Below are 20,347 nucleotides of genomic sequence, written 5' to 3'. Positions count from 1 at the left end.
GATGAGAATTTTATTTTGATTTCACCTTTTGAAAAATTCTGCAAAGTTCCTCCTATTCAGGATGGATGTACCCATCCTGACCAAAGGTACATTTTCTGCCAAGGAAAATGGGTGCAGTAATGGGGAAAAAGTCTTACCGAAATGCTCCTAAGCCATGGGAGAATATGATCACTGGATATTTGTGTCTACTCGGTCGAAAAGGAGCATCCCAGCTCACAGGGATTCTGTATGATCCTGTGGAAATGAAAGTATATATGAGAGCAGAAATACGGACAGCTAATTCATAAAAACAGCATGGCATTGTGGTTTCAGCATCAGACTACTGATCCTGGAGACTGGGTTTGATTCCCCAGTCAGCCATGGAAACCCATTGGGTGATCTTGGGCAAGTCACACACTCTCAGCCCCAGAACAACTCTGTGATAGGTTTGCCTTTCTTGTTGTTTTTGTTGTTGTGTGTCTTCATGTCGTTTCTGACTTATGGTGACCCTATGTATCATGGGGTTTTCTCGGCAAGATTTGCTCAGAGGAGGTTTGCCATTGCCTTCCCCTGAGGCTGAGGGAGTGTGACTTGGCCAAGGTCACCATAAGTCTGAAATGACTTGAAGACACACCACTACAACAACAAACTAATAAATGCAAATTGTTGATGCTAGGGGGCTGTACTGACTCTCAGGGGACTTTGTAGGAACTACAAATCTTGACAAACCTATAATTTTTTTTGAATCCTGTTTTCCCTCGTGGCCTTCCCAAAGTCCCCACATTAAGCAATTTAAGGCTGTAAGTCCTAGGAGAGGACAACATTATAGGAGAGTCCATCCCCCCCACAAAAAAGATGTGACTTGAAAATCGGTTAATATCCTATTCATGCTTCAAGTCCCTTCCCAAATTCTGAGAATGCTACAATGTCCCAGAAAAGATGCACACTCTTGTCCTTAGTGGGTTTCTTAAAACCTGGAAACATTTCAGACTCAGAAAGCATGATGCTGTTGCATATCCTCTTTGAGGCATGCACTGCAGGACCCTTTTTTGTTCCTTGAGCAAGGTTCTAATCCACAGAGTTACAACTAGAGCTAGAAACCACTGTTGGAAAATGTGTCACAGGGTATCTCTGGCCTGTTACAGACAGCCAAAATAAAGCTGCTTCGAGTCACTTTGGAGGTATGGTGTTTCAATGATGCATGTGTCCTAAGAGTCCAGAAGCCACAACAAAGCCACGCTCCATTACAGGCCTCTGTAATGCAAGAGAACTCTTGCAGGGAGAGCAACCGTCTTACCAAACGTCACACTGAGCAGTGGAGCGCACCATTTTCTATTCATGTTCATGTAGTCAGCCAGGCCACAGTAGTATTCGTAGCGGGGGATCCAGGAAGGCTGCTCAGCTCCATCTTGAGGGATGCAAGGGTAGAATAAACGGAAGAAGAGGCCCTGCAGAAAGGAAAGGGAGTGGGCGTTATAAGTACACACTTCCCACAAAAAGACCCCTTAGTTTTTCTTATTTCCAGCCATTTATGCTTGGACTGGCCTCCTTGAATACGTGCATGATGCTACCATTCTTTTGGCAGAACCTCCTTGCCCCTATCTGAGACATGAGATTTTAAGACTACAGTTCCCAGAATCCTGGCCATGCTGGCTGGGGATTTTTGGAGACAGTCCAGAATATAATAATAATGATATAAAAGTATCCTTTCTGAGCTTAAGTACATGCAGTGGTACCAATTGCATGCTGCTTGTTGTCTTATCTCTGCTTCTGTTTGCCTCCCCTTCCATGCTGTGGACTTTTAGATTGCAAAATCCCTGGGGCAGGGACCTGTTTTCTTCTACTCTGTCACACACTGTGTAGAGGAATGACAGAAGCCACAATAACCGCTGGGTCTGGTTTCAGACATTTTGCTCGCTGAGATTCAGCTACAGTAGGGCAACCTGGTGTGCTTTGGATGATACAGACAACAAATCTCAGAATCCTTGACCATGCTGGCTTGAAGCTATGGGAATTGTAATCTGGGGCATCTGAGAGGCACCAGGTGGCCTATAACAGGGTATGGGAGTGATGCCAAAAATGTCAGGGAACCGTGCCAGAAGTTTCAGGGTTTGGATGAGGAGTTTGAAGGAATAACTGAAGCAAACCTAGTGGTCATCTATCTCAACCTGCTGCCAATGCCAGATATTCAAACATATAGCACTTTGGAGATACGTACAACTATCCATTCTCTGCTGAAAAGCCTCTAAAGCAGTGTTATCAACCTTGTTCTTTCATATTCAGTGGGTCCTTGGTATCCGCTGTAGTTTGGTTCCAGGATCCCCCATGGATAACAAAATTCATGGTTGCTCAAGTCCCATTACAATATGGAAAATCAACATTTGCTATTTGGAATTGATATTTTTAAAAAATATTTTCAAGCTGTGGATACTTGAATCCGTGCATAAAAATCCATGGATCAGGAGGGCCAACTGTATTTGGGACTTCAGCTTCCAGCATCCCTGAGCATTGTCCATCCTAGCTTGGACCACTGAGAGTTGAAATCCAAAACGTCTGGAGGAGCAAAGGTTGAGCTCAAAGGTAAGATTGCAGAACTGTAGCAGTTCAGATGTGTCTCATGACGGAACCTGGAGTCCAACAACATCTGGAGCTCTCCAGGAGAACATACCAACCTGTTCCACTACTTAGAAGGACGTTTCTTCTCACGTTTAGCCAAAATTTCCCTTAAAAGAACTCAACCTGTTGGTTGAGTTTCTACCTGCCGAGGCAAGAGTAAACCCATTGCTTCCACCTTTCTGTGGAACCCAGCCCTCTAAAGATCTGATATGATCCAAGAGGAGGGTTTGAGTCTTATTTCCTAAGTGATATAAGCCCCACGCAGCTTCTTTGAAATAGAGGAAGTAAGCATTGTCTGTGCCACATCACATGGGTTTTGCTTTTAGGTTTGTTGGCACAGGAGCTAAAAAAGGGAAGCATCTTGTGGCTCACAAGAAATGTTTGAGTCATGTGGTAGCCTATGCTTTTTTTTCATCTGGTGTGGAATTAATTTTTAATTATTGCTCATGCAGAAGTTTTAAGTCTCCCAAGTTATGTTCCAGTACAGAATCATAGAGTTGTGCCGGAGAACCTACAAATGCCTAGAGAGATGTTCTCCCAGGTTAAAAAAAATAGTGGATTTTTATTTGTGTTTTTGTGTTAGAGTCCTGCATCTCTAACCCTATTGAACATGGAAGGTTCACTGTTGTTCAAACATGGATCCAATGTGTTAAACCTATTTTAGGGACAGAATCCAGCACTTGGAAAGCTCTTTTGAAGTTCAGACTATAATCTAGAGCAGATTCCCTGCCCTAGTGACCTAGAAACCAACAGATGTTACTGCAGCCAAGCCACTTTGAACTCTTGCATGGAAGGCTTTGACTGTTGGAGATTTGATTAATATGTTATCTCTAGGAATCTCTAGGTCCTCCAGATTGACTCTATGGTCAGCATCTGGCAGACGTTGGCCAGAAAGTTGCGCTGGAGGACATAGACATTCCTAGCAAGGGGCTTTCTCAAATAAATAAAAAAATAATTTTTATTGGGGTCCTGTGCCCCCAACTCCAGCAAATGTGGAGGGACCATTGTATATAAATGTAGCGAATAACTACCAAATAAATATTAAGCCACAATAAAGTCTTCAGGATTGAGGGAAAACCAACTGTTAAGTACTTTCATGAAATGATTAAATCCATAATGGATTTAAACTCAGCTAAAGTATTTCTTCATTTCATGCGGTCAACTTTTAAACGGAGCCCTGCAGCGGTTCCTCTGACGTAAGTTTGTTCTGTTGCAACTCTGCAGACGATCACACTTAGCTCTGTGCCATTTAGACATTTCCTGGCTGATAATGCGCTGCAGATCCAACGCCTGAACAACAGGATGGCTTTTTTCCCTTGGCCATTTGGCAACTCTCTCTCCGCTGCATCCAGATTATTATTCATTTTTGATCCCTGCCTCAGACAACCAGCTGTCCTTGTAATGACAGTGAGTCAGAGTAACAATTCATACCATTGATGCACTTTCTATAACCAGATTCATTTTTTAACCCAAATAAGCAGTTTGGAGGATCAAATGATTCAGTATTTGCAGTCACAGATCTACGTAATAGGACTGCAGCACTAAACCCGCTGAACCAAGGATACTTTCTCATTAAACCAAGTGGGGCTTACTTGTGAGTGACTATGCCAAGGGTTATGTTGAATGATGCCCTGAATGAAGGAAAAACATTAGATGGAATTGTAATTGTTTTTCCACCACTGGGAGCACCCTGAAGCCAAAAGTCATAGAGAAGCAACCTGTGCCAACCAGAATTAATGCAAGTCATTTCCAACTCATGGTGACCCTAAGGAAAACTTATCATGGTGCTTTCTTGGCAAGTTTCTTCAGAAGGGGTTTGCCATTGCCGTCCTCTGAGGCTGAGAGAGAGTGACTTGCCCAAGGTCGCCTAGTGGGTTTACATGATCAAAGCCAGGATTCGAACCCTGGTTTCCAGAGTCATATTTCAAAGCTTAAACCATTATACCATGCTGGCTCTGCTACCTCCCCCAACTTCTCTTGCTTTATCTGCACCACAGAAATAATGCAGTTTGACAGTGTTTTAACTGTCGTGGCTCAATGCTATGGAATGCTGGGATTTGTCGTTTGTTGTGGCACCAGAGCTCTTCGAAAGAGGAGACTAAATATCTCACAAAACCCACTAGCTGACCTTGGGCAAGTCACATTCTTTCAGCTTCAAAGAAAGGCATTGGCAAACCCCCTCGAACAAATCCTGCCAAGAAAACCCTGCAGTAGAATCACCTTTGAGTCAGTACAAGTCAGAAACAACTTGAAGGCACTCAACAACAACAAAGGAGCAACTATTTTAGTTCCATTTCAGAAAAGAGAAAGCAAAGAGTTACAGCACCTTGTAACTAAATACTATTTGAAAATAACTCATCAAACTCTGACTGGATGCCACTGGCTTTGAACTTTGGGTTGACCTAAGGCCTTGTTCTGTGTGCTGAGCTTGTGTTTGGACCTTGGAACTATCACCAGATTGCAAGTCAAGCACTGATGATTGTTGCTCTACTGTTGTACTCCTGGAAGCAGGACCTCAAACCAGCTTATCCTCTCAATTCATTGGCCTTAGATACATGCATCCAAGGGATGGGACAGACAGTCCAAAAAAGTAGTTTCCAGATGCTTTGAAGGAAGGACGTTTATATGACTCATGCCTCCAAAGCAGGTGGAAACCAGAATGACGCCACATTTCCAGGCTAAAAGCTGGAGCAAAAAGAAGTTGGGATAGATAGACTTAGCACAGAAGAAGTGCATCTTCACACCTGAATATCAACAGCCCGGTGCCAGTGTGAAGCTGTGGCAAGGCAAAAAAGTGCAACTGAAACAAACCCAATGAATATAGTGATACCATATACAAACCAGACAGTCCAACGGGGGGGGGGGGGGGGGGCATGGGATAAAGAGGATATATATGGGGGCCCCATGGTTGTGCTTTACGATGGAATAATTAGGCACTCCTACACTCTGATGCTCCGCACCGGCGGAGCATCACATGTGTGAATGTTTGCATGTCCAAAGGTGCAGCCATTCAATAGGATGCTATATCAAGTGTAAGAAACCTGTAGCCTTCCAAATGTTGACATATTGCAAATTCCATCATCCCTGTTCTTTGGCCATGTTGACTGGGGTCAGTGGAAGCTGTCATGCAATAACATTAGGCAGAACACAAATTCCGACTCCACTCAACGTGGTCCACCTTAAGTCTCCTTGACTACAGGGACCACATGAGCGATTACTAGGTTTATTTTTCCAAAAAGATTTGCTAAGGCAGCGGGGGGGGGGGGGGGGGCAACATGCTTGTTAAAAAGCAAACCATGTTGAACCTGGTAGAACTTTAATTCTGACTCAGCATGCACAAAACTGGCTCCAATCCTACTGGAAATAAAGTGAAACTAATGCAAAATTAATACAGTACAACCGCTACAGGGTTACTTTCCTGGACTTAATGTAGAAATGTGAAACTGCAGATAATAGCAAACCCTATTGAAATGAATGACTTCCAGCAGAAGCTGAACGATAAAACAGCTCTAGGCATTTGTAGGTCCTCCAATGCAACACGGTGGTTGACTTCTGCTGGAGATATACCATAAAATCACACTGGATGACCTAGAAAATGCCTAGAGAGAACATATTTTTCAAACATGGAACCTGTAAGGGGAACTGTGGGTAGCAGTCCCATGGATACAGGGGTCATACTGTACACTATATCACTGCTTTCAGAGGATGGTTTCTACATGCAAAACTTCATGGGCCATTCTATGGGTATACACATAAGAGGGCACTGGGAGCAAAGAAGCAAAATAATTCAGAAAAATAAAATAAGGGGCAACATAATAGAGGCTCTAATACTAGAACCTAGTTATCCAAAGAGGCCGAATGGGACTCTGCATAAAGGAGACTCAAGGGGGAATTCAAACTCATTTTTTTTGTCCCGAGGAGATGCGGATCACCGTACTGATACCTATTGGGTTTATTGTTCCCATCTTGTTTTGGGTTCGTGAATCATTGTAATCTCTTTGTTATTTACACATGCCATAGTTTCGGGATAAAATGGAGCCGCCTCCATTCTCTTGAATGATACAGAGCAATCCGAATTGATTCGGAAGCTTATTCACACTGCTGAAGATGCAAATTGATGTAATCTTTCAGGAAAACCTGGGGTCAGGGGGGGAATGGTATCAAATATCTCAGGTTAAGTGGGGTTTTTTTGCCATCCTCCCCACAAAGTGCATCAAGTATATTTGAGAGGTGTGTGAACAACAAGGATTCAACCCAGATTCATCCCGGATTACTTTTGTAGCGTGAATGGGTACTCAACCTAGAGCTCCTTCTTGTGAAAAGCATAAGGTGGACGTTTCACAAATAACAATAATATCTACTGACTCAATTTGCCTGTTTTAACTATTTTTAATCTGTAATTTATTGTTGTTGTTTTTGTTTATGGTGAAGGGATAGATTACGTATTGTGCGTTTGTTTTTTATTATGTATTTTATTGTATTAATTATGCCAATGTAACCTGCCTTGAACAGTACAGAGAGGTGGGATATAAATAAATTATATTATTATTATTATTATTATTATTATTATTATTATGCACATCAATATATCCACACTTATTCTTTCAGTTCTCTTAAAAAAAATCCTGCCAGGGAATCTTCTTATCATCAGTCCAATAATCCATCTTCACAACAGTCCTGCAGGGAAGACCAACAAGTCCTATTGTCTTTTAGACATCTATGTACTATCCACATGTCAGAGGCAGGAGGGACTGCCCAGGCTTAGCAGAGGATAAAGGTGAATCAGTAAGTTCCTGGTTCACATCTTGGCCTTCTTGGTGGGGCAGGATGTTGCACAGGATCTAATGGCAGATCTCTGGATGATACCTGCAAGCTTTTCTGACTTACTTTTATTTACCTATAGTAGACTATGATTCTGGAGAGCAGGGTTCAAATCCCGACTTGGCCATGAAACCCACTGGGTGGCCATGGGCACGTCGCACTCTCTCAACCTCAGGGGGAGGTAATGGCAAACCTCCTCTGAACAAATCTTGCCGAGAAAACCCCTGGATAGATTCACCCCTTGGGTGATCTTGTGTAAGTTGCACTTTCTCAGCCTCAGAGGATGGTAATGGCAAAGTCCCCCTGAAGAAACCTGTCAAGAAAACCCCATGATAGGTTTGCCTTAGGGTTATGTAAACCGTTTGGGTGATCTTGGACAAGTCACACTCTCTCAGCCTCAGGGGATGGCACTGGCAAACACCGTCTGAAGAAACTTGCCAAGAAAACCCTGTGAAAGCATTGCCTTAGGGTGGTCATAAGTTGGAAATGACTTGAAAGTACACAACTACAACAACAACAACAAATAGTAGCAATAAGCAACCTAAGGCCCCATACAGACAGGCCAAAATAAAGCTGCTTTGGGTCACTTTGGAGGTATGCTGTTTAAATGATGCATGCTTCCTAAGAGTCCAGAAGCTGCACCAAAGCTGTGCTCTGGTCCTTAGGATTTGAGCATGGGTTTGGTGTGGCTCTCGGACTCTTAGTACACACGCATCATTTAAACAGCTTACCTCCAAAGTGACCCAAACAGCTTTATTTTGGCCTGTCTGTATGAGGCCTAAGTTTCCCAAGTTAGTATAGATCCATAAAAGTAAGAGAACCTGGCATAACCAGGAGTGGACTCTTATTTAAAATAAATCCAGTTCTGATACTGAAAAAAGAAAGTCTAAGCTAAACATGCTCAGACGCAGCCTTGTTCTTTAATTCTGAACAGCTCCCTATTATACCTCTCTCTGGTTGGTGGATTTTGGTGTTCTCATTTTTTAAGTCCTCAAAATACATCTGACAAATGGAAGTCCATCTACAATATATTACCCAGCTTTCAAAGACAGAATGGAAAGGGTAGTACTGTAAATATAGTTGATATAATACAGCACGCATGGAAAGTTGAAGAGGTATCAAGCCAAATTGTTTATGCAGTGTAGATGCAGCCCAACTAGCTCACCAAACTACAGATCCCAGTTCATAGCACTGAACCCTGGCAGTTTAAAAGGATGTCAGATCGGATTAGATGCAGCCCAAATAGCCCATAACACTACAAATCCCAGAATTAGCCATAGCATTTAAAGGGCTGTCAAACTGGATTACTTCTGCAGTAAAGATGCAGCCCAACTATCTCACCAAAGTTTTTTGTTGGGTTTTCAGATTCATAGAATCATAGAATCATAGAGCTGGAAGAGACTGCAAGGGCCATCCAGTCCAACCTCCTGCCATGCAGGAAATCCAGATCAAAGCATCCCCGACAGATGGCCATCCTTCTGGAAGAGTTTATTCCTGATGTTTCGCTAGCATCTCTGGCTGGCGTCTTCCGAGAATGCTGGCACAGAAGAGAGTGGGATACACACACACACACACACACACACACACTGTGACCCTTGGTTGAGAGGAAGTGATTTAAATTTAAATAATAATAATAATAATAATAATAATAAGTTCCCTGTTTGTCTTTTGGGATATGTGGCCACATTCTGGAAGAGTTTATTCTTGACATTTTGCCAGCGTCTGTGCCTGACATCCTCCAAGAATGCTGGCATGGAAGTGAGTGGGGTATATATTCTGTGTAGCCCTTGGTTGAGTATATACACAATATAAATACCCCACGCACTCCCATGCCAGCATTCTCTGAAGATGCCAGCCTCAGATGCTGGCGAAACGTCAGGAATAAACTCTTCCAGAATATGGTCACAGAGCCCAGAAAGCCCACAAAAATCTATGGGTGCCAGCCATGAAAGCCTTCAACTTCACATATCTCACCAAACTACCGTAACATTGAACTGAAGCAGTTAAAGTGGTGTCAGGTAGGATTATATCTGCAGTGTAAATGCATCCCAACTGTCTCACCAAAAGAAACTACTGATGCCAGATTCCCATAGCCTAGAGCCAGGGCAGTTAAAGTGGAGTGGAACTGGATGACTTTTTGGGGCACCCTGGTTCTTTCCTTGAGCATCCCAGCCTGGACTCACCTTTGGGGTCTGTCCCACCATCACATCCGTACAGCCAACTGGATGGGATCCTTTGCCATGGGGCAGTCCCAAAGACTGGGTCACCCCCATTTCTGCATCAATCACTTTCTCCTGTGGTTTCAGGGGACCCCTCAAAAAAGAGAGCCACCGCCTTGCACTTTCTCTTCCTCCTTTGCTGTTCCTGGTGAGGCTTTAGAAGGGGCTGGATCTGACAGTCATTGGTTGCTCCAGCCTCTTTTTCTCTGCTGGGGAGGAGTTTGGAGGAGGAAGAAAAAGAATCAAAAACAAGTTTTAAAGGGAGGAAAGCACTCAATGTGGGTGATCATGCAAGAGTTAGTGAACCAGCCGGAAAGTGAAAAAGATCCGGCTTGATCTGTGGCTTACTCTCTGCAGGAACTCTGTAGGAAAATGTAGAATTTTTATTTTATTTTATTCTTTATGAATGACTTTATATCATTTTCACCTCTATTCTTTATGAACTGCAGTCCAGAAAACAAAGTGAGGTTTCCACTGTTGTAATCCGCTTTGATTCCTTGAGAAAAAGCAGAATATAAATAAATTATTATTATTATTATTATTATCATCATCATCACATTGGGGGTGATTTTGGCATGCAAGAGAGATTAAAGTGCATCGAAAGCATCCCACAAATGAAGCATAAATGGCGAGTAATTGTGCGAATGATGATCACATGCTATTGCACAAATGAAGCAATATCAAAAATGCATTGTCGCTGAAATCCCAAAAGTAAAAAGATGCATGTTAATGCTGCTTTGTGACTACTTTAATGGCGGGTTTTGTGCAACGTCATGTGAAATCGCTGCACGTAATGTGATTTTTCCAGGATATTCCTGGGATAAACTCCCGATCTCCTTCGTGTGATAAACTCTCAAGTGTGCTTTGTCTTCTTAAGAGATCCATGTGGCAATTTTTTGGTGTGTGGATCCTTTTTTGTACCTTTCCTAGGGTTAAACCGAAGCTCAGAAAGCTACTTATCAAAAGGATTTTGTTTTGTTCCCTTTTGCAATGTCTAGAAAGTAACCTGTTGCTCATCATTGCAAGCATGATCCTCTTTTTCAGTCGTTGAATGACTTGTTTCTATTATTTTTTGTTGCTTTTTTGGAAAGGGAAACCTTAGGCTTGATGGCATAAAACTTGAAAACTTCCTGTCAAATGGTCACTTTAAAATTCCCTTAGAAGGATATTTGGAAAACAACTCGAAATGGTTACTCGTCACTCCAACTTTGCTTTTCTTTGTTATATTGCCTTTTAAATGTCACCTCGCCATGCAAGTGTTGTCAAAAAGTAAATAGTTGTTTGTTGGTGGCGCAGTGGTTAAATGCCTGTACTGCAGCCATTCACTTGAAACCACAAGGTTGCGAGTTCAAGACCAGCAAAAAGCCCCAAGCTCGACTCAGGCTTGCATCCTTCCGAGGAGGGAGCTAAAATGAGTACCCAGACTGTTGGGGGCAAATTGGCTTACTTGCTAATTAGCTTACTTGCTGTTCACCGCGATGATCTTTGGAATAGCGGTATATAAATAAAACAAATTATTATTATTATTATTGTTGGGTGCCTTTTAAAGTCATTTCCCAACTTATGGCAACCTTAAGGCAACCCTACCACAATCTGCACTATAATCCAGTTTGATACCACTTTAACTGCCGTGGCTCAATGCTATAGAATTCTGGGATTTTGTAGTTTTGTGAGGTATTTAGCCTTCTCTGTCAGAGATCTCTGATGCCACAACAAACTACAAATCCCAGGATTCCATAGCCTGGAGCCATGGCAGTGAAAGCAGCGTCAAACTGCACTACTTCTGCAGTATAGATGCAGCCTTAATGGTTTGTTTTAAAATCTTTTTCTCTCACTGTTTGACCTTGGTTTTCAGGGTCCTTTAATTTTTTATTAAATTCCAGCCATCAAATACAGCAAAATACATTTATCCTTCAGTCAAGAGCTCAAGATTTTAAGTTATTCTCTAAGGCGCTTAATGATTAATGAATGGCCTTGTTGTTTTGCACTTTGTTAGACTACTTCTGCTGCTATCTGCTTTCATTCTGTCTTTATAGAACCAGGCTGTACATGTCTTTTCAGAAGAAAGTCTCACTGACTTCAATGGAACTTAATAGAAAGACAGTAGAATGAACATAACAAAATATATATTTAAAATGTGTTAGTGTGGTTTGAGTGTCGGGCTAGAAATGGTATGCAATGATGCCTTGGAGGTCTTTAAACAGAGGCTGGATGGCCATCTGTCAGGGATGCTTTGATTTGGATTTCCTGCATGGCAGGGGGTTGGACTGGATGGCCCTTGCAGTCTCTTCCAACTCTATGATTCTATGGCCTGTTACAGACTGCCAAAATAAAGCTGCTTCGGGTCTCTTTGGAGGTATGCTATTTAAATGATGCATGAATCCTAAGAATCCGGAAGCTGCACCAAAAGCTGCACTCCGGTGCTTAGGAATTGAGTGTGGCTTTGGTGCGACCTCCGGACTCTTAGGACCCATGCATCATTTAAATAGCATACCTCCAAAGAGACCTGAAGCAGCTTTATTTTGGCAGTCTGTAACAGGCCTATGATTCTATGTTAAAATGTCTATTCCATGCTTCCAGGAGAAAAACAAAAAACATGGAGGCAGAGATGGTTTGGGATTATGGGAGCTGTAGTCCAAAAAATAACTTCCCAAGCTCTCCCTACAGCTATATCCATTTTGCCGGTAGGAAAGCAAATTTCATGTTCCAATACTTTGGGCAATCCTGTGCATGCCTACTCAGATGTAAGCTTCACTGTCTTCTGCAGCAATAACTCCCAGAAAAGTATTATTGGGTTGTGACCTTAGTGAGTTATTTTATTTCTCTGAAAAGTACAGGACTGGGCAACCAGATCTGCATTCCATGCAAGAAAAATAACAGCTCTGTGGTTTTAGGATTATTTTCTTTTAAGATCTAGGTACCAGGGGAACGTGCTTGTTGCTCTTTCCATACATTTTTACAAAAGTTTCTTCCATGAATCATGTATATTATTATATGCTTTCAATCTAGTTTGTGTAGCATCTGTTTCAAACGGCTGGGCTGGCTAAGAAATAGATTACTCATCATTATACGTCTCACTAATAGTAAATTTGTGTAATAAATACCATCAAGAATGTAGCCAAAATGGAGCCAGTCTGCACACCTGGAGGGTTAGGAAGGCTTCCAGAAGCACAAAAGGATCTTCACAAAACCCTTAAAAGATAATACCCTCATAGTTCACTGAACACGCGTTGTTGTTATTTATCTTCGTTGTTTCTGACTTATGGTGACCCCAAGGCAACCCTATCTTGGGGTTTTCTTGGCAAGTTTCTTCAGAGGAGGTTTGTCATGGCCATCCTGTGAGGCTGAGAGAGTGTGACTTGCCCAAGGTCACCCAGTAGGTTTGCGTGCCTGAGCGGGGATTTGAACCCTGGTCTCCAGAGTCCTAGTCTAATGCTCAAACCACCATGCCATGCTGGCTCTCACCGAGTCATGAAAATGTTATTAGGAAATAAAATCAAAATAGGGTAGTAAGCAAAATGTAATGGCCTCTTTGACTGTTCCTTAGGGGTTATTCACACTGTGAGAATAATCCGGGATGAACCCGGGTTGAATCTCAGTTGTTCACACGCATCCCGAATGCACCCAATTAAGTTGGAGGGGGACTGCCAAAAATCTCACTTAATCCAAGATAATAGATATCAGATTGCCCTCCATTTTTAAAAATGATCCGCATTGTGGGTAGTGTGACTCACTGATGTGAATAGACCAGAATAGACCCAGGATAAAACACTGCATGCCTTGAACATGTTCTGAATGCTTGTCAACTCCATCTTTATTTGAATGCTTGCATGTGTGAGCAACCAAATGTGCAGAGGTGCGCATCGATGAATTTCCATAGTGTGAATAACAAACCCGGAATATGTGAGTGAGAAGATTTGCATCATTGCACTTAATAAAGCGAATGACCTCATAGTTTTTAACCAGCAATAGCAATATTTATTATGGCATAAAGCTATAGCTTTTAATATGAAGAAAGCATGGTTACTTGGCTACTGGGAACACGGAATAGGGGCCTTTTGGTGCGAAAGCATATGCTGCAACATTTTGTTGAAGAATTCACCTGTTACTTGTACCACTCACTCGAGTGATGGAGCACTGATGGAACTGGAGCCCAAATGGGCTTCCTGAAAAATTAAAGGGGAGTTATTTGTGTATGCCTTTAGGAACGCCAAAGTATGCAGAAGTACAAAACCCTTTAAAAAGCATCGAATGGGGAAATGCCATTTTTCCATCCAGTTATCCATGGGTCATCTCAAAATCCATAATTTGGGGCCCCAAACCCGTCCTCGATTTGTACATGAGGTTGACGTATAGTCAAGTATATACAATCTGTGTCTTTGTTTCTGCTCTGCACCCAAAAGCTAGGAATGGGTACCCATTTGGAACCCAACTCTTAACTTTAAGATGCACAAAACCTTTTCTAATAGTGTGCTACAGATACCTGTAAACCAGCAGAGGGTGCTACCTAACCATTCAGCAGCTAACAGTTTGCAGTCCCAGTAAACTGTATTAAAGGGGGAAATTTTTAAAGGAAAAAAGCCCTCATGTGTTCTAATTGGTGCTACAGACCTGATTTTGTATTTTGAAAGGAAGAGTGGGCCAGTGTTTTCTGTCTTCTGGGAATCTTTGCACCAACCAACTTTCTGTCTGTATTGTCTTTCTGCATCTCAACTAGCATGGTCTAAATTGCCAACGTTTCATAGCAAAATCTGCCATTTATTCATTTTATACAACAAATGAATTTCAAAAACGGCAGACGGCAAACAGTTGCTTAAAAGTCTCAATTATTCCCCCTCCCTCCTTGTCCATATAGAGATAGGAAATGTTTGGACCCTCAGACATTGCTGGACTGCAGTTCCCATCATTCCTCACCACTGACTATACTACCTAGTGCTGCAAAATCAAGGTTTGCTATTTGGAATTTGTATATTTGAAAAATATTTTCAAGCTGTGGATACTTGAATCTGTGGATAAAAAATCTGTGGATACAGAGAGCTGACTGTATAACCTCATCCCCAGAACTGGATAGTGGGAACAGATATTTGATATCATTTGTACGTACCCCCCTCCTCCCCAATAATTGTTTCTTCTCCTGTCTTTGGTGCATAACCATTATTTCTCTACTTATTTCCTGAGATGTTTCAAAGTGTCTGAGAATTCTCTTCATGCCTCCTGTAGGTGCAAACTGGGAATCTGTGGCTAAGACATCCCCAGCATTTTGGCTGTTTTCAATGAAGTATCATTGCTTTTGCTTTTCAGTATTTGAAGTTTTATTTAGTGAACTTTCATCTACAGAAGCCAGCATGCAAAACCACAAAGTGGAATGACCGTATTTCATATCTGGAAACCCTTAACATACTGAGGTTGATGACTTCACCCCTGTCATTTTCATGCCTGGTGTGTGTGTGTATATTAAAATGTTTTAGTTATTTGCAGTTAAATGAGGAGAATCAGGATCAAAGTTTGACTAGCCTGCCTGTAGCCAAACCCACAATGAACAGAGAAGGGCAGAAGCAAGTTAAACGTTCCCTCAAACAACTCCTGATCTGCAGATTTTGATAACACTGAGAAGAGCAACAACCCAGAGAAATGTCTTTGAGGAATCTGGGAACGATTTTCTTTTCTTTTCTTGGCTCCACTTGGGTGCATTTAATTCCCACCATCCTTTCCCCAGCTCAGATATGGTTTAGGCCAGCTTTTCCAACACAGCACCCTACAAATGTGTTGAACTGCAATTCCAGCATATTGTTGTGGTTTGCGTATTGGATGACAACGCTGGAGATCAGGGTTTGATTTCCCACTCAGCCATGGAAAGCCACTGGGTGACCTTGGGCGAGTCACACAATCTCAGCCCCAGAAAACCCCAAGATAGGATTAGTTTACACGTTGTAAACCGCTTAGAGACTACTGAGTTCTGTATGAAATGGTATGGAAATGTAAATGCAATTGCTATTATGGTCATCATAAGTTAGAAACAACTTGAAGACACACAACAACAACAACAACAACAACAACAACAGGTTAGACTGAGAAGTAGTGAGTGGGTTTCATGATGTTGCTTGGGACCTATGTAGCCCTGCTGTCAGAATGTGGAATCTGTATCTAGGAAAATCAACCAGTCCATCTTATGATGAATAAGCAGAACTTTATTGATAGCTCCAGGATCAGTAATTCAACTCCATTCAGCTTTTAAGCTGAGACTGACCCCCCCCAACCAAAAACCAATACATAAAAACCCCAGGTTTGTCTACTCCATTCCCTACAAAGCCTGCGCAACAATATCCCCACCCCTTTCTCACCATTAATCACCCCCTTTCACTCCCCCCCATTGCAACTATCCCTCTAAACTCTAAACCTACATTCCAAGCCTCTGAGAAGAGCCTTCAAGGACTCTTGATAACAGCCACCTGGCACAGCTCAGCTCCTACATATCTACATCTACTCCTAGCCACATCAAAAGCATCTCAACCCCCATCATCCCCACATACATAAAATATACATCTGGTAGAATAGTAACAAGGATTCTAACACCTATACAGCTCAGGCCTTGTATATCTGGGCCTGCATTCCCACTTGCAAATAAATCACTGTGAGATCCGAATCGATGGACCGATTTGACATCGGAGGATGGTTCGCACTACATTTGCCCCAATCGCATATTCTTGCTGCAAAATAAAATAAAATAACCCACTTGTGGTTCACACTGATGAATGAATTGACTCAAAATGGACCCGCTCCAACTGGCCAGAGGGCAAATTTAAATCGATTCCGATCTACATCTGGTTCACACTTGTGTGGAATTGGTGTATCCAAAAAGACACGGGAAAAAACAGCGTCAAAAAGACGCAGGTTAAATGGGTCTAGCACATGCCCCCCCCTCTCTGAATTGCTTCAGCAAATCGATTCAAGTGGGAACCAGAGTCATTTGAACCGGTTCAAACCGATTTGCGATCCGGTTTAAACGGTAGTGGGAATCAGGTCCTGATCTTCTATATACACCTGCCCAAGTTTTCATATTTTCAGGGGAGTCCCCTTTATTCATTCCACAGCCTTCACAGGTTTCTCTGGATGGAAATTATGGGAGAACCTCTTCAGTGGTTGCTCCCAGGCTTTGGTACTCCCATAAAAGGGATGCTAGGCTGGTCTCCTCCATGGTATCCCTTCTATGGGAGATAAAGTCTCTTTTGTTTCGACAGGCCTTTTGCCTATGGGAAATTAAAATTATTATTTTAATAATGCACTGCCCTGCCTACATTTCATGCTTGCTAATAGACATGTTTTTTTAATTGCCTCTGATTGTATTAAATGGTTTAATTATAGTTTAACTTTGTTATGTTTTTTGCTGATGTGAACTTTCATGTTATCTGTTTTAAGTTTTGTAAGCCGTTTTGAATCCCAGGGCTGGGAAAAGGCATCTACTCAGTTCCAGCTCAACTCAGTCCTTACCCATGTACTCAGTCCTCACCCAAGGTGGATACTATATATCCCCATAATATGTTTTTGAAGTGCAACTCCCAGTAGCCCCAGACACCACAGCCAATGGTGACGAATGCTGGAAGTTGCTGTTCAGCAACATCAGGGCAGTTTTCAGCAACATCAGGGCAGATATCCACCTCTGCTCTAACCACTACACCACAATGGATGAACCCTCCTGCCTCACTTGCTACATTTTTACATACAGATTATGCAGGGAGATTTCAGTGGGGGAGCATCCACATAACCTTGCTAAGATAATGCAGTCCAGGGTAAGATTTGTGAGTTTTAAAGGGCCAAAACAGAGGAGATACAGCACATTCATGACCAGATCTGCCACCATTTAGATCAAAGGGTGCATCTACAGCAGTGATTCCCAAATTTTGCTCCTCCAGGCGTTTTGGACTTCAGCTCCCAGAAGCCCCAGCCAATTTGGCCAGCGGTCAGGAATTCTGGACACTAAAGTTGAAAACATATGGAAGATCAAAGTTTGGGAATCATTGATCTACACTGTAGAAATAACGCAGTTTGGCACCCCTTTAAGCGCTGCAGTTCTATCCTTTTTAAAAAAAAATTTTTTTTTAATTGAAACTAAAATTCATACACATAATTTTATGACAATACATACTTCCATGTGTATATATATATTCTGCATTCTATTACAACTTGGCTAAGTGTATTTTATGTCCCATTGTAGCTCTATCCTATGGGATCATGGATAGTTTTACAAGTCTTTAGCCTCTGCTGCCAAAGAGTGCTGGTGCCTCAGATGGAGCCATGGAAGTTAAAGTGGTGCCAAACGGCATTATTTCTACAGTGTAGATGCACCCTCAGTTTAATAGAAAAATACTGTTTTGCTTGAACTGCAATGTAGCAATAGTATGGGGGAGAGGTGAACTCCTCTGTGCCATTTTCCCAATCTAATTCATGCTCCTAAAGGTTGCTGTTTCAGTCTCACTGGAAAACATGCAGAAGTTCAACGAAAGAATGTGCTAGCAGATCTGATCATAGAATCATAGAGTTGGAAGAGACTGCACGGGCCATCCAGTCCAACCTCCTGCCACGCAGGAAATCCAGATCAAAGCATCCTCAGCAGATGGCCATCTAGCCTCTGCTTAAAGACCTCCAAGGAAGGAGACTCCACTACACTCTGGGGGAGTTTGTTCCACTGTCGAACAGCCCTTACTGTCAGGAAGTTCTTCCTAATGTTGAGGTGGAATCTCTTTTCCTGTAGCTTGCATCCATTGTTCCGGGTCCTGTTCTCTGGAGCAGCAGAAAACAAGCTTGCTCCCTCCTCATTATGACATCCTTTCAAATATTTAAACAGGGCTATCATATAATAATAATAATAATAATAATAATAATAATAATAATAATAATAATAATAAGTTTTATTTATATAATGCTATTCCAAAGATCATATCACCTCTTAACCTTCTCTTCTCCAGGCTAAACATCCCCAGCTCCCTGAGTCGTTCCTCATAGGGCAAGGTTTCCAGACCTTTCACCATTTTAGTCGTCCTCCTCTGGACACGCTCCAGTTTCTCAATGTCCTTTTTGAATTATAGTGCCTAGAACTGGACACAATATTCCAGGTGGGGCCTGACCAAAGCAGAATACAATGGAACTATTACTTCTCTTGATCTAGACACTATACTTTTATTGATGCAGCCTAAAATTGCATTGGCCTTTTTAGCTGCCACATCGCACTGTTGACTCATGTTCAACTTGTGGTTTCTCATCTGTTTTGCTCCTGCAAGCTGTGGATGTAACCACTAGACTCTGCTCCCTTTCCCCATCAGTGAATTGGTCTGAAAATGTGGGGACTTGGAAGAGATGTCTCTCCTGCCTCCAGTTGCATCTTTCATTTTTCCTGGAGGGGAAAAAGCATGAGAATAAAACTGTTGTTAAAGAACATTTACATAAAGGGTAGACTGAAATTAATGTTTAGTAATGAGTGCTGCCAAGATCTCTGGGGACCAGTTTATGAAGAATAAATCAGAGTGTCCTTGCTTTGAAAAACAGGCTGTTAATTACAGACTGCTTCCCTCTGGGACATTTGCACTAGGAGGCACCAAGAATAATGGCTGGTCCCCACAGCATGAGTATTTTATGGAATCTCTCTGAGCTATCAAATGTTTAATCTCCCTTTATCTGGGATTGGTGGAGAATTGACCCTTTCTTGAGCTGGGACGAGAAGTTGGCTGATGCCACATTGCAGAATTAATGCAGTTTGATTCCACTTTAACTACCATGGCCCCATGCTATGGAAGCCTGGGAGTTGTACTTTTTGTGGCACCAGAGCTCTCTGACAGAGAAGGCTAAATGTCTCACAAAACGACCAATCCCAGAACTCTGTAGCATTGTGCCATTGCAGTTAAAGCAGTGTCAAACTGCATTTATCCTGCAGTGTAAATGCATCTGTATTGTACCCTCAACACACTGGATTCGTGGAGCTATATGAAGTTTGTAATAGTACCTCCCTATGACTATCACTCTCACTGCTTTGCCACCATTCAACCCCAAAGGTCTTCTGCTCCTTCAATAGAGCTGGCCCAAGACATTTTTTTTCTGCCTGAGCAGAGATAGGATATTTAATAGAAAGGGGGGGATGGCTTTAGTAATGCGTTTAATGCACTAGCATACCCTCCACCTCTCCCAATTTGGCAGGGAAAGTCCCGATTAATCCTCTATCATCCCACTTTTTCAACTAATTTTAAAATGTCCCGGTTTCTCTGTCCTCCTCCCACCTTCCTCCTTTGACCTTCGCTTGCTTCAATTGCTGCAAACTGAGTTCAAAGTCCAAAAGTAGTTTGCACTCAGTTAAGTCAGTGGGCAGAAGATGATTGGAAAAATCATATGCTTCCCAGTTGGCCCAGGCAAAAGCAAACTGCTGCTGCAACTCCTTTCTTGTCTGTTCTCCTTCATTAATAACGTTTGACAACATTTTGATATTGCTTGGCTATACGTGTCCTATTCTCATGCATGAAATGTTGGACTGTGTGCACTAGAGCCAGCATTTGTAGTGGTTTGAGTATTGGACTAGAACTCCAGTCCCTGGGAGACCAGGGTTTGAATCCCCGCTCATGCATGGAAATTCACTGGGTGACCTTGGGTAAGTCACACTCTCTCAGCCTCAGAAGAAAGCAAAGGCAAACCCCACTGAAGGGACTGTTCCAAGAAAACCCAGTGATAGG

General features: G+C 42.3%; 1 protein-coding gene across 1 annotated transcript in view; it reads right to left on the bottom strand.

Annotated features, from left to right (window-relative positions):
* PAFAH2 (platelet activating factor acetylhydrolase 2) overlaps nt 1-9,768 on the bottom strand; it is a 29,632-nt gene extending 19,864 nt beyond the window's left edge. Inside the window, exons 1-3 of the mRNA XM_089478551.1 lie at nt 9,600-9,768; nt 1,277-1,427; nt 138-234 (exon numbers count right to left, since the gene is read on the bottom strand). Coding sequence (XP_089334677.1) covers nt 138-234; nt 1,277-1,427; nt 9,600-9,689 — 338 coding nt within the window. The 5' untranslated portion in view covers nt 9,690-9,768. The remainder of the gene's footprint in view (nt 1-137; nt 235-1,276; nt 1,428-9,599) is intronic.
* Nucleotides 9,769-20,347: the final 10,579 nt, after the last annotated feature.

The sequence above is a fragment of the Sceloporus occidentalis genome, unplaced genomic scaffold (genome assembly GCF_023333645.1).
Source record: "Sceloporus occidentalis isolate IW3139 unplaced genomic scaffold, rSceOcc1.0.p SCAF_13, whole genome shotgun sequence".
NCBI classification, from domain to species: domain Eukaryota; kingdom Metazoa; phylum Chordata; class Lepidosauria; order Squamata; family Phrynosomatidae; genus Sceloporus; species Sceloporus occidentalis.
The sequence above is the reverse complement of the archived record's forward strand: the minus strand, read 5'-3'. Positions and strand labels throughout refer to the sequence as shown.